General features: G+C 47.0%; 1 protein-coding gene across 1 annotated transcript in view; it reads left to right on the forward strand.

Moving 5' to 3' along the window:
- Window positions 1-3,745: 3,745 nt before the first annotated feature.
- LOC114582183 (long-chain fatty acid transport protein 2-like) overlaps window positions 3,746-13,882 on the forward strand; it is a 30,166-nt gene continuing 20,029 nt past the window's right edge. Inside the window, exons 1-3 of the mRNA XM_028702983.2 lie at window positions 3,746-4,398; window positions 10,904-11,113; window positions 12,788-12,946. Of these exons, the coding sequence (XP_028558816.2) occupies window positions 3,921-4,398; window positions 10,904-11,113; window positions 12,788-12,946 (847 nt within the window). The 5' untranslated portion in view covers window positions 3,746-3,920. The remainder of the gene's footprint in view (window positions 4,399-10,903; window positions 11,114-12,787; window positions 12,947-13,882) is intronic.

Consider the following 13,882-nt stretch of genomic DNA (forward strand, 5'->3'; position numbering starts at 1 on the left):
TCACGGCAAAGGTGTAAAAGAGCCACATGCGGCTCCGGAGCCGCGGGTTGCAGACCCCTGGTTTAGCTTATGTAAAATATGCAGGGGTTTATAATATGCAAAATGAACCATGGAAAGAGAAGAAGGGAAGTCATTTTAAGGTTGTTTAAATGAATATTATAAAGTGTAAAACAGAAAATGTGTGTGTTTGTGTGTGTGTATGATGCTTTCATACTCTCTGCGACGATGCAGACAACAGCATGCACCATGAGTGGGAGGGAAGGCAAATAAATCAGCTAGCTTAATCCCTCCTGGAGCCTTCACTTCTGCCACCAAGTGTATGCCTTTATTTTTACTGGCTGCTTCTACTGAAACAATAATTTAATCCTTGTAATTTGTAATCTTGGATTGCCTCTGGCCTCAAAACTGAATCTGAGCACCCTTCCCCTGATACGACTGGGCTCTGTTCCCAAGCTGCCCGGAGCCAGCGCGCAAATCATTCTTGTCTTCCCAAGGTAAATGATAGAACTGCCTTTGTGCCTGGCCCCATCCCATTCAGTATGGACCGCCAGGGGAATCAAACACACAAGACTCTTTGTCTTGTATACCACGCCTGACCTACATTCCTGAGTGAAGGCTCTTCGTTTCTACAGCGCAACAGGCTAAGAATCCAGAGGCATGAAGAAAACCTCAAGCAAAATCTCAGAGTGAAATGGAACATTAAGATCTTAATGGGGTTGCGTTTGTGGGTGGTAAAGATGAGCGTTGCAGGCTTGGCTAGTTCTCCGAAACATGCTGTATCTTTTCCTTGGGCTTCTGTTATCCTCCTGGCTTTTGGCCAGTGTTCCCCCTGCATGCCCCAAAACGCTTAAAAGTGGTTAAACCCTAAAGCATGTTCTTTGCTCTATAGCATTAGGATAAACATCCCCATGCAATTTAAAAAAGTGTACAAGAGAAGACAAGTTTTATATATTTACTACTGAATCAAGCCAATCAGCCTTGAAGCAAGGTTCCTTCAGTCTCCTGGCTGATCATCCCAATTCTAAGGGTGGTTTTGGGCCACAATAACCGTTTTTGCTTGGGGAAAATCATTCTGACAAGTGCTTTCATTGTGGGGATCCTTGCCAGGTTTGGGTTGTGTACACACTATATAACGCACACACACCTAAATACAGCTCTTTCCTGCCATTCTCATGGGTAAGTCATGCGTAGAAAAGGTAGGGGAGTAGCGACATTTGTCCAATTATATTCATTGTTGTGTCATGTGTGTGAATGAAATGATATGCTGGCATATTTGTCAGAAAGCCACAGTTCCATAGTGCAGCAGGTACTGCAATTTGAAAGGAATGTTAGAGAACAGGACAGAAGCACTAGCATTATAATCAAGGAAACTAGTGAAATATTCCCCATGTTTGAATACACCCTTAGTGTTATGTGTGAGCCCCACACACAGGCCAACAACTAATGTCAATAAACCATGATCTGAAGCACTAGTTTGTTACTGGATTACAAACTGGTTTGTTTTAACTATGGCTTGGTGTTATGTGTGAGCCCAGCAGCACCCATCTTTAATCATGGTTTGTTTGGCCACCCCATCCCAGATTTCCCTACTCATATTGAAATACTGCCCCTCAATGAGGCCAAACTTAGATTCACAAATTTTTTAGGGGTATGCATCCCCTTGTGTCGCCCCCAGGAAAAAAACCACTGCATATCAGGAAATTCAGGTTGCACAACTGCAGTTCATTGGAAGTGCTTGCTCAACAAACCAAACTTCCCTCAGAGATAGGACTTTTGTGATAAGGAAAGTGGTCGCAGATACACTGCTCAATAAGTGATCACACTTATTTGGAAGCAACTTCAGCTAACCTCCCCACAAACAAATCGGGATGAATGCTCAGTAAACAGGTCACCTGGAAGCTCCCCTAGCAGCAAGCATCTGTCATGCCTTTCAAACAGGGATGTCTTTCAGACGGAGACTTCTGTAAGGTCACTCACGCAGTTTATGAGAGAGCAGCAAAGATTGGACTGCAGATCCAGGTGACCAACAGTTTGGTATCAAGGGTGCCATTTTGGTACAGTGGTACCTCGGGTTACAGACGCTTCAGGTTATAGACTCCGCTAATGCAGAAATAGTACCTCGGGTTAAGAACTTTGCTTCAGGATGAGAACAGAAATCGTGTGCCAGCGGTGTGGTGGCAGTGGGAGGCCCCATTAGCAAAAGTGGTACCTCAGGTTAAGAACAGTTTCAGGTTAAGAATGGACCTCCAGAACGAATTAAGTTCTTAACCTGAGGTACCACTGTATTCAGTTTGTGTGTCTGTGTGTGTAGATATTTTGAAGAGGGGGACAAGGTTCACATTGAGATTTAGTGGCCCACTTTTGAATATGTTGAAGGTTAAATTGCAAACACAAAAAACCCCCACCCCTTCCAGAAAACAAGCCTACAGCAAATCTCAATTCTTTTTTGTTGCAGCTCCCTTTTATAACACTAGTCAGAGTGTAGAATCAGTGGACCAGTCAGATATACAGCATCTCCTGAGGATAAAAATCTGTGTAAGTGGGACATGCAGCAGTGTGTTGTAATGCAGACTGCTGCTGCTCCAGGAAATCGCTCATGTGCTTCCCATTCCTCCCTTCCACCTATTTCTCTCCCCCTACCTCTGATGACCACATTGATTTACTTCCGGGTGAAAGTTCAGCCCCTTTATAGGTTTTTCCTCTCTTAAAGGTTTTGTGGTTGTTTTTTGCCCAAGGCAGTGGTGTAGTGTGGGTTGTTGGCTCCCAGGGCGGGGCAAGGGTTGTGCCCCCCCCCCCGAAGGACTGGGCAGCTGTGGGGGGCTCACTGGGCCCACACAGAGGGTGGACAGAGCCCAGGAGGCACATGGCTGCTGGCGCATCCGCTGCTGGTGGCGGTAACAGTGCGCCTTCTTGGTTTGGCAGTTGCACTCAGCCAGGGGTGCCAACTTGAATAAATATTTTTTTTTGGGGGGACAGGCAAATCCCGCCCACATAATCACTCACATGTCATGGTGCACACATACCATTTGAATGGCAATGTCCATCAACTTGGGGGGGGGCTCAAATATTTTATTGGGGGGTCCAAAGACCCCTCGGCCCCTAGGAGTTGCCGCTGCAGGGACTGCTTCTGGTGGCAGAGGTTGGAGAGGACTGCGACAATGAATTCTCAAAAACAGGAGCATGTGGAAGGACCCACAGGCTCTGTTTAGCCCTGTGAAGATTTTTGAACATCTCAGCAAAACGGCAGAAATCAGAAGTGCAATGGCTCTGTTGCACTTCGAGTTGTAACATCAAGTTTGTTCATCTGCACAGAAATGCAGAGGGATGGACACACAACTTGCTCATGCCCTGGTGGATCTGAACTCCTCTAGGCATGGAGCTGCCAAGCTTCCAAAGAGCTTCCTTCTGTTCCTGTTCCCTTTCTCCTCAGCAAGGCTGCTTTTGGGGACAGCGGAAATAATCTATTCTGCAGGGCCTTTTCATTTAAAAAAAGAAAGGGGGGGGGGGAGCAAGCAGCTCAAGCAATTGCCAATTTCCTCCAGCGCTTTTGAAATGTGAACTTTGCCTCTCTGAGAGTGGACTGGGGTCAACTCGCGAGGCAGACTCAGAACTGCGCTTGGGACCTGCCTCCAGCTGCAAGCGAATGCCAGTCTTGCAGATAGGGGAGGGAGGCGGCAAAGGGTGGGGGCTCTCAAGAGCTATCTTGTGCGAGTTAAAGTTTTCTGTCTGAGAGCCAAGAGCTTCCTCGAATCAGCCTGCAGGGACGGATGGGAGGGGAGGGTTGGAAACTTCGTCTCATTCACTTGTTGCTCAATACGCTTTTGCCTTCCATTCAGCACGGCTCAGACGGAGGCTATAGGAGGTACTGTGTGTGCCTGCGGCTTGCAGGGCCCTGGGTCTTTTGAGGTGAGATCCCAGCCATGCTGGACTTCTACACAATCGTGATAGGGCTCCTGATCCTTCTGCTCCTCCTGGGGAATGTTTTCTTCCCCTACCTTTGGCTGGACTTGGTTTTCTTCTTCAGCGCCCTTCATACAGGATACAAATGCCACAGGTGTCTCAGCCGCAAACCTCCCATCACCTTACTGGACTTCTTCTTGGCCAAAGTCCAGAAGCACCCAGAGAAGCCCCTGGTCCTCTTTGGAGACGAAACCTATTCCTACCGAGATATCGACAGGCGCAGCAGTCAGCTGGCCAGAGTGCTCCGGGACCACGTGGGGCTGGAAGAAGGGGAAACGGTGGCTGTTTTCCTCAAGAATGTCCCTGCCTATCTCTGGGTCTGGATGGGACTGGAGAAGATTGGCAGTGTCATGGCGTGTATCAACTATAACATCCGAGCCAAGGCTCTCTTGCATGCCCTCAGCTCCTGCAAGGCCACAGTGCTACTGACAACTCCAGGTGAGTTAAAAAGGTAAAGGTACCCCTTGTGCATTTACACCCAAGGGGGCAACTGAAAGCCTGTTTGTGCTACACTTGTCAGGCCATATAGTCACAATCGAGAGAATCTTGGGGAATTCTCTTGAACTGTTTCTTCTCCCACCCCCCTTTTAAAAGAGGTTTGACATGTCTTTTTCCATCCCTGACAAAATAGCACAATCTGTGTGTTGTCTGAGCAGTTTCAGACTTTCCAAGGGAAGAAAACAACAACTACATTTATAGGAGGGGAGATCTGAGACAGTGATGACATGCAGATTCCCGGACATTAATAAAGAGACAGGCTGGCGCAAATCCACATTGTGGACAAGCACTTGAACTTTGACTACTGATCTCCTCCCAGGTGCTTTAGCAAGTCTGATCAGCAGAGTTAATACCCAGCAGAGTTCTAAATGCAGGCATCCCTCAGAGTTCGGCTTCTCCAAGGGAAAAGAGAAGGGGGATTCTGGGTTGAACCCAAGACAAATGCAAAGCTTGATTGGGAAAATGGCATATAGTATTTGAGGCCATTCGTTTAAGTAGATCTACTCTGAGTATGGCTTACTTTGAGATCACACCCTTTGTTGATGAATCCACTGTCTTATTAGCCAGTGGCCAGCTCTGGACACCTTCCCCTCCCCAGATCAAAGTTTTGGGATTCAGTTACTTTGCTGTAGCTTGGAGAATGCAGGATCTTTGCCTGTTCAAGTGAGGCATTGCTCTTGATGCAAACTTTCAGTTGCCATTGGCTAATGGTTTTACCTTTCTCTGACTGTGGTATGGCTTCCATTCACTTTTTTTAAATTATTTTTTATTAAAGGAAAAGCTTTACTTTAAAAGCCATTTTCTTCCTCCTTGAAGCACTGTTGTTTGGCATTTTGGCACATGGATAACAGAACGTCCAAGTGTCCCTATTTTCCAGGGACAGTCCTGGATTTACAGAAGCCATCCCGGTTTCTGATTTGATCCTGGAATATCCTGCTTTCTCTTATGACGTTCCTATTTTCATCGGAGAAATGTTGGAGGATATGGAATAGGATGGCCCTATTTTCATCGGGGAAATGTTGGAGGGTATGGGATAATAAATCTCTTAAGTTGAAAAGAAATCAATATTTCTTAGCTAGTAGAAGTAACAATCTTTCTTTGAGCATGGGTGTATGAGAGAAGTTAGGCAGAGTGCAAAGGGAAAAGAGCTGGAGAAAGCATTCCTTGAGTAAGTAGTCATTATTTCAGTTGCTTTAGCCCTAAAAGAAAACAAAGCATCTCTGAGTCTTCACCACGCAGGGTGTGTGTTTTCTTTGTTGGACTGCCTTCAGTGTGACCTCCCAAAAAACGGGTTAGTTTAGTGAAGCAGTGTTCCAACGAGAAAATAACAGCAATAGCTGCTGATGTTTGAGGGAAAGGAAAGGAGGGAAGAGAGAAGGAATGGATATCCAGCGGGAGTAATATTACATTATCGACTCCAGTGGTTTCTGTGATGACATCAGTGTAACTGGCCAGGCAAAATTGAGGGTGCTTTGCCATTCCCACCTGAATTGTCCCTTTGCAACAACAACTAGGCAAGCTGTGTCAGTGTTATTATGGATAGATTTCTCACCTGCCTTTCTCCACAATGGGCCAAAGCGGGTTATAATAAAATATGCCATTATGCAACAAATAAAAAATGAAGGTTAAAAAATAAAGAAATTACGAAACATTCCATATCTAAAAAACAGTACAAACGTTAAAGAACAATTTCATGGGGGGGAGGGAACCCGCAATTTAAATCAATCCAATACGGATGCAGGCTGGGATAATTTGGAAGGCTTCTAGAAAGAGGAAGGTCTTCATTTGGCGACGATAAGACAACAAAGACCTGCCTGTCTAATATGTAACAAGAAAGTCCAAATGATAGGGTGTCACACTTTCCCCCCGGAATAAAATGGTATCTTACAAATGATGCCTGGATGTCAAGAGTGTCTGACACTCCCCAGGTCAATGAATGTGGACCAGGTGAGATTTTAATCCATGGCACCAGAGCCATAGTAAACACTCTGTGTACAAACAATTGTTTCTCTGAAGCAGAGAGGAAGAGAATCTCCACCTTTAGACCAGCACACTAATCCTGACTCAACATCAATAGCTTGATAACAAGGTCTGGGGAGGCAGGGAGAGTGCATGGGGGCGGGAAGGGGTAGCTGGTTCCCTCTGTTTTCAGGGACTCCTAGTCATGATGCCTATGTTCTCCTTCTTACTGTCGGAGGCAGTCGGCCTCTGCTAGGAATCACAAGTGAGGAGACTGCCATTGTGTTCAGGTCCTTCTTCTTGAGCTTTGGCTGGCCACCGAGACAGCAGGACACTGGGCCAAATTGGCTATTGGCCTGACCCAATAGGACAGCCAGCGTGGTGTAGTGGTTAGAGTGCCGGACTAGGGCCTGGTAAACCAGAGTTCAAGTCCCCACTCCACCATGAAGCTCACTGAGCGACCTTGAGCCAGTCACTGCCTCTCAGCCTCACCTACCTTACAGGGTTGTTTGGGGGGATTAAATGAGGAAGGGGGAAGAAACCCGTACACCACCTGGAACTCTTTGGAGAACAGGTGGGATATGAAAGCAGCAAATAAAAATAAAATGAAATGCCATGAGTTCTGAGGCATTAACAGGCTCAGAATATAATGATCGTTAGCAGCCAACAGTCCAGCAAGCACAGGGATTTGGTTATCAGTTCAATTAATCTTTATTTGCAAGCATATTCACAGAGCTGCTCTCGCACACACCCATCACACATCCTGATCTAATCAGACTCCTCCTCCCTATTTCGCTTCCAGCAAGATCCATACCAGAAATGCTTAAGCCTGTTTCTACGTTTACAACCTTCCTGGAGGTGTGCCCAACAGAGAGACCTCAGATTGGGAACGTCAATTGGCTCTCCATTTCTGTCACTAGACAGGAAGGCTGAGACAGTCCAAGAAGGGTAATAGGAGGGAGACATGGAGGTGGGGTTAGGGCTGCCATATGTCTGGATTTCCCCCCCACCCCCAAAGCCCCAAAAGTTAATTTTTAGGAGGAGACGTCAAACAAACGAAAAAGCTCAACAAACCAAAGCATTCTTAAACCAAGGTGTGCTTTCCCATAGCAGTGGGGGACGCAATTTACAAGCGGAACACACTCAACAGGAAGCGGAACATGTTCTTAATCCAAGGCAAAGTTCACAAACCAAAACACCTACTTCCGGGTTTGCAGCCTTCTTAGTCCAAGTTGTTCATAAACCAAGCTGTTCTTAAACCAAGGTACCACTGTACTTCTCTCTCTTGGAGGTGGCTGCCCTAGCTGGAGATGCAGGACCCCATCTCCTCTCTTCCCTCCCAGGGAGCAGAACACAGCAATGGAATCCATGGAAGGTGCCAGCCCACTGCTGGGGTGGCGGAACCAGGATCCGAAGGGGAGGGTTCAGCCCGTTCGCCCAGGCCCCGGAAGTGCTTCCACCACTGGGAGCAGATGCATCCTCCCTGATGCAGTCTCACCAGGCATGAGACTCTCACAGCTATGTTTGCTTGGCCTTGCCTTTAAAGGTTTGGCAGGTGGCATCCCAATCCGTTGGGACAGCTTTTCTGAACTCCAAGCCCTGATCTTGGACTCTTGGATCTTGCTACCAGCCAGGCAAGCCTCGCTTTTGTTTTCATCTAGCCTGAGCATAGCAACCGCTCTGACTCATTCCCTGTTGCTGAGCTTGTAAGTCTTCTTGGCGTCAATAAAATGCCCTTCCTTCCTCTCAGGAAGGAGTCTCTGTCATTGTGCTCTCAGCAGGAGCTAGAACAAGGACTCTTCTTATATTCTTATGAACTCACATCTTTGGATTTGTGCAAAAGAGCCCTAGTTCCTAAATGCAGCTGCTCCCCTGAGATGGAAATTAACTATACCATAATACAGTATAAGCTGTTTCTGGTCTAGGCTATTTCATTCATCGGTCTTTTTCTTTTTACGGGCAAAATTCACACTTGTGCAGAGATATATGAATAAGCACCCCTCCCTCCCATCTTTTCATGCACTTAATCTTTCTGTTTTGAAAACAGCTGGGAGGGGGAGCGATGGTGGAGAATCTGTTTTGAGTATCCTAGGCATTATCCAATAAAAGGCAGATATTTATATTAGCAGTTGCAGCCACAGTTCTGTGGGGTAGTTCCCCATTTTCCTAGGAACACCTGCAAAACCAGTTTGACCGGTGACCATGCGGTAACCTCAAATATTCTGAATTTGTACGTGCCAAAAACTACACCAAAGGTTACACAATCATACGCGGACCTGAAAACAGGCACAGCCTCGCACATCTGTTTGATGGAAAGGTAGGATGCAAATTTAAGAAATAAATAATTCATATTTTCAACAGGAGTGGGTGCAGGTTTTTCTGCTGTGCCCTAAGCACTGTTTTCCCCTTGCTTTCACTTCTCAAATGACACATGTACAGCCTTTTGAAGGTGAAAGTTGAATTATTCTCCCACTTTCCCTCGCTCCTCCCTATCTGATATTAAGTTTGCCTTGCCGCTCCCTCAGGTGTTGACAAATTATATATTTGTACAGCATTCTTTTAAAAACACACACACACACACAAACATGAATTTTTAAGGGCGCCTCCAGACTATCAATATTTTGTCAGGGGGATTCTAGCAGATACCTGGAAATTTAGGTGGATTCAGGCTGCATAAACACTATACCTTTAAAGCATATTTGACACACATCTCCCCCTTCAAAGAATTCTGGGCACTGTAGTTGGTTAAGGGTTGATGGAAATTGTAACTCTGTGACAGGTGAACTACAGTTCCCAGAATTCTTTGGGAGGATGTGCTTTGAATGTGCTTTAAAGATATAATGTGTACACAACCGAAAATACTCTGCCTCTCATCCCAATGAATCCACTTTTTAAAAAGAAACACACTTTTAGTACCTAAAGGTAAAGGAAAAGGTACCCCTGCCCATACGGGCCAGTCTTGCCAGACTCTAGGGTTGTGTGCTCATCTCACTCTATAGGCCGGGAGCCAGCGCTGTCCGCAGACACTTCCGGGTCACGTGGCCAGTGTGACAAGCTGCATCTGGCGAGCCAGCGCAGCACACGGAAACGCCGTTTACCTTCCCGCTGGTAAGCGGTCCCTATTTATCTACTTGCACCCGGGGGTGCTTTCGAACTGCTAGGTTAGCAGGCGCTGGGACCGAACGACGGGAGCGCACCCCGCCGCGGGGATTCGAACTGCCGACCATTCGGTCGGCAAGTCCTAGGCACTGAGGTTTTACCCACAGCGCCACCCGCGTCCCACCCGTTTAGTACCTAGGAACAGGGAAATCCATTTGTTAGCTGTGCACTGGTTTCATTATTGCATTTGTGTTCATTGAATCCTTCCCTGACTAAGCAGATTTTTGTTGCTGCGGTTCTGCTGGCAGAGGTATTTCGGTGGCTGCTCCTGACAGCTGCTGCTCTGTCTGTCTCGAAATGGTTGCATTGTTCCAGGGCATCCCTGTAATAAAAGAATTAAAAGCTGACCCCCACAAGACTATTCCAGCTGGGACCACCAGTTTAAATATTTGAGTTCCCTCTGGCAACATAGTGTCCAAGACACCCTTTCCCCAACCTGGTGCCCTCTGGAAGCCTTGGGCTATGTACACATTAGTGGTTTGAAATACAGGAAAATCATTCCACCACCACTACTGGTGCATTTTCACGTAGCTTTTGTATGTTGATGTTCACACACCAGAGAAGGGGGTGAGGGTGTTATCACCTGAGGCTCATTACCTGAATTGTTTCCCTGTGCTGAACTTCACTTCATCTGCACATGCTCAATAGCTGCCTGGATGTACACACCTCAGCTTAGCCACACCTTCCAATTTCAAATCGGATGGAAGTTAGTTTGAGGGAAACTGCCTCAAACAGGGGTATTTCTCAAGAAGCTACAGGAAACCAATAGATTGTAGCCAATGTCATGTGCTCTGGGCTTCAAACACCAGTGGTGGGATTGTGTGTTGGAGCTGGAGTAAGCAGTAATGTGTACCCAGCCTTGGACTTCCATTAAACCCAGCCAGAACGGCCAAGAACGATGGGAGTCGTAGTCCAAAACATCGGGAAAGGTGGTCCAGTTCATTCTGCAAATAATAATAATCAGCAGCATCACCATCATCTCCTCTAAGGCTGCTACTGGAGAATAAAAATCGGCCCATCCCATGAAAGCGTTTAAATCTGAGCAAGAACAAATGGGTACTTTTTGTTGCTGAAAAATACTGAAGTATCCGTTCATCACTCATAGCAAGAAATGAAAATGAAACCAAATGGGTTCCAAAAACTAATGCAGACTCCTATCCCAAATGCTACTGTCTGGTATACAACTGCAATTCTGGTTATTCATAAGCAAACGAAACCATTCTTTATTGCAGAATCTGGGCAGACGGCTGCCTTACTGTCTAGCGGGATTTCCAAAACCAAGGGCCAATCAAGGGCCAATCTCACCTCTTTTCATGCTCTCTTTCAGATTTCAAGGCCGCCATTGAGGATGTCCTTCCCGCTCTAAAGAAAGAAGGAGTCCGGGTTTTCTTCCTGAGCGAAGACTCCCCAACCGAGGGCGTGGAAGCTTTGCTGGGGCAGATCCGGTCCAGCTCAGCCGAGCCTGTGCCCATTTCCTTCAGAGCCAAAGTGACCCCTCAGTCATCATCCCTGTATATTTACACCTCTGGGACCACAGGTGAGGAGGAGAACGTCAGAGAGGTGGGTGAGGGAGCAAGGGGAGGGGTTGTCGTGTCTGGAAATCTCACTTTGTTTCCCATCTGCCCTCCTCCTGGGCACTTTTGAGGAGGGATGGGGTTTGCCCATTCAGGAGAGGCCATAGTTCAAGGGGATGCATACCACTTTGATCCAGCCCAAAGTGGATCTCAGTGTAGCTCCCTGCCTGAGACCTCAGAGAGCCACTGCCAGGCATGTGTAAAACAACTTGAGATATACCGTATTGGCCCGAATATAAGCTGCACTTATTTTTCTAAATGTCGGCCATGAAAAGTTAAAGCGCGGCTTAAATTCGCGACCTTACAAAAATGGGCTTTTACGATATCACTGCTGAAACAGACATATGGTAAAACAGAATGGGTGTGAGTGCCTGCGGAATTTTAAGGGAGTGGCTTATATTCGGGTATTGTCTTTTTTCTCCCTCCCCCCCCAAATTTTAAAGGCGTGGCTTATATTCGGGTGCGGCTTATATTCGGGCCAATACGGTATCTCTGATTCAGTCCACACAGCCTGCATTTCCATGCAAGTGTCAGGCCGTTTTGGCTGTGAGACCGTCACCAGTAGGCTGGCCAATGGCACAACATCTATAAAGAGGGCAAAAGAGCACACAGAGCTGCATAAAATCCCCGTAGCTCATTTATCTGTGTCAATGCAAATTTAGAAAGACTTAGAATATGCAATCCATTTCACGACAGTGGGGATGACTGTGACTAGGGGCATTTGCAGATGAATGGCTCCTGGCACTCTCCCAGTCATGACGCTTCTGCTGTCACTTAAAGGCGGAATTGCAATAGACAGTGTACACAATCAGGGATGTTGTGCTTTATTCCCGTGGAACCACTCTGACCAGTCTCAGGTCCCGGACCAAATTTATGTTGACTTGGGATTGAGACAGCACAAGATCTCATCAGGTCACATCAGCAGTGGAGGAGCTTCATGCTCCAGCACCGGGGAGCAGAGAGCAGGCGGGGGCATGGTTGGCACGCGTCTCAGGGGCATGGCGCGCATCCTGGGAGTGTGGTGTGCCGCCTGTGGGGGTGTGGCGCTCAGCGTGGGGGGGGGCAGCCACGATAGCACACCACTGGGATTGCACTGCCGGGGGTGGTGCGCTCCCCCGCCCCCCTCTTCCTCCACCAGTGCACATCAGGTCCAAAGTCCAGCAGCAGTGGACTTTGATAATCTTTCATAATATGGTGCCCTGTGCGAGTCCAAAATTGGCGCCCCCCAAATGGATCTTCTCGATTATGGATCCTCTCAATTTTGTGTGCCCCTCCCCCCCCCCGGCTTGGCGCCCTCTGTGTGGGAAGCGCCTGCACCACCCTAAATCCAGCACTGTACCTGGAATAAAATAGACTCTGTCAAAGGGTGGGGCAGCCCAAGTCCTATTGATAGTCAAGACAAGACAAGACAAGACAAGAAAACAAAATAGGCTATAGTATAGGCGGATCTAAAAGCCGGTAGAAAAAGAATTCCTTTTCTGTGTCTGCCCTTTGCTATTTTGTGGTTGAGAATGTGGATAGCGTTATATTGGGGGGAGAGGGACAGAAAGAAATACGACCCCTGCAAATTGTTGTTTCTCGCTTGATGGAGTCATTTCTGATCATCTTCCTTCTTTTTAATTTCTGCCTGCCTCAAGGGCTGCCGAAAGCGGCTATCATCACCCAGTCGAAGCTGCTCAAAGTGTCCCATATGTTTCGCATGTGCGGAGTCACTCCTAAGGATATCATCTACCTCCCGCTGCCGATGTACCACTCAGCTGCCCTTCTTCTTGGGACAGGAGGGTGCCTGGAGGTTGGTATGTACAGAATGTTTTTCAGTGAGCTGGGATGAATGGGTGCATAAGGTTTTTTTTGTGGGGGGAGATCAGAATCTGCACTCAGATCCTCAGTCTATGAATATGGATCATATGATCCTCAGGATCCCTTCCAATTCTACAGTCCTATGATTCTGCAAAATCCATCATTGCACATATAGGCTCTTGCCTGATACTAATTGGCGAGAATTTCTATGCAGGCAAGTAACAGATGGGCACCCCCCTTTCCCATTCAGCATAGAAATGTAGTGGGCTGCTGCAGGAGAGATGGACCTCTCTGCTTGGCATGCAGAAAGGGGATAGAGAATTTTTTTTATCCCTCTCTCATAATGCTAGAACTCATAGACAAGCAACGGAGCTGAATGTTGGAAGATTCAGGGCAGATAAAAGAAAGCACTTAATCGCTCAGTGCATAGTTAAACTTTGGAATTCGCTCTCACAAGAGCCAATTTGGATGGCTACTGTTATAAGAAAAAACTGCTCCTTTTTACCTTATGGGGTATCCAAGATCCCGTATAGAGTATTTAAGTAGGTTCTCTATCGGTAGGAGAAAATAACAGAAGCCAACCAGAGACTATTGAGAAGCAAAGCAGCTATGAAGCCTGATCTTTATTAAACTGTTGCAACAGGGTCCCCCACTCCCCCACGCAGGGAGGGAGGAGAGGAACCCAGAACATTGATGTGCAAGCTCTTATACAGACATTTGAAATTGCCTACCCTGTAGCTCAAGACCACCCCCCAAAACATCATACATTCATCACAGAAAGAGGTGGAATCCAGCAGAAATTAGAGTGCGTTGCTTCTCTCCTGTCTGTCAGGATACCTGATAATGCCTTATCTGATTGCATTTCCTGGGTAGCCTGGCCATTCCTTTGAGATGGTAAATACATAGTTCCTGAATCTCTTACTCCTATTGAC

The sequence above is a fragment of the Podarcis muralis genome, chromosome 13 (genome assembly GCF_964188315.1).
Source record: "Podarcis muralis chromosome 13, rPodMur119.hap1.1, whole genome shotgun sequence".
NCBI classification, from domain to species: Eukaryota; Metazoa; Chordata; class Lepidosauria; order Squamata; family Lacertidae; genus Podarcis; species Podarcis muralis.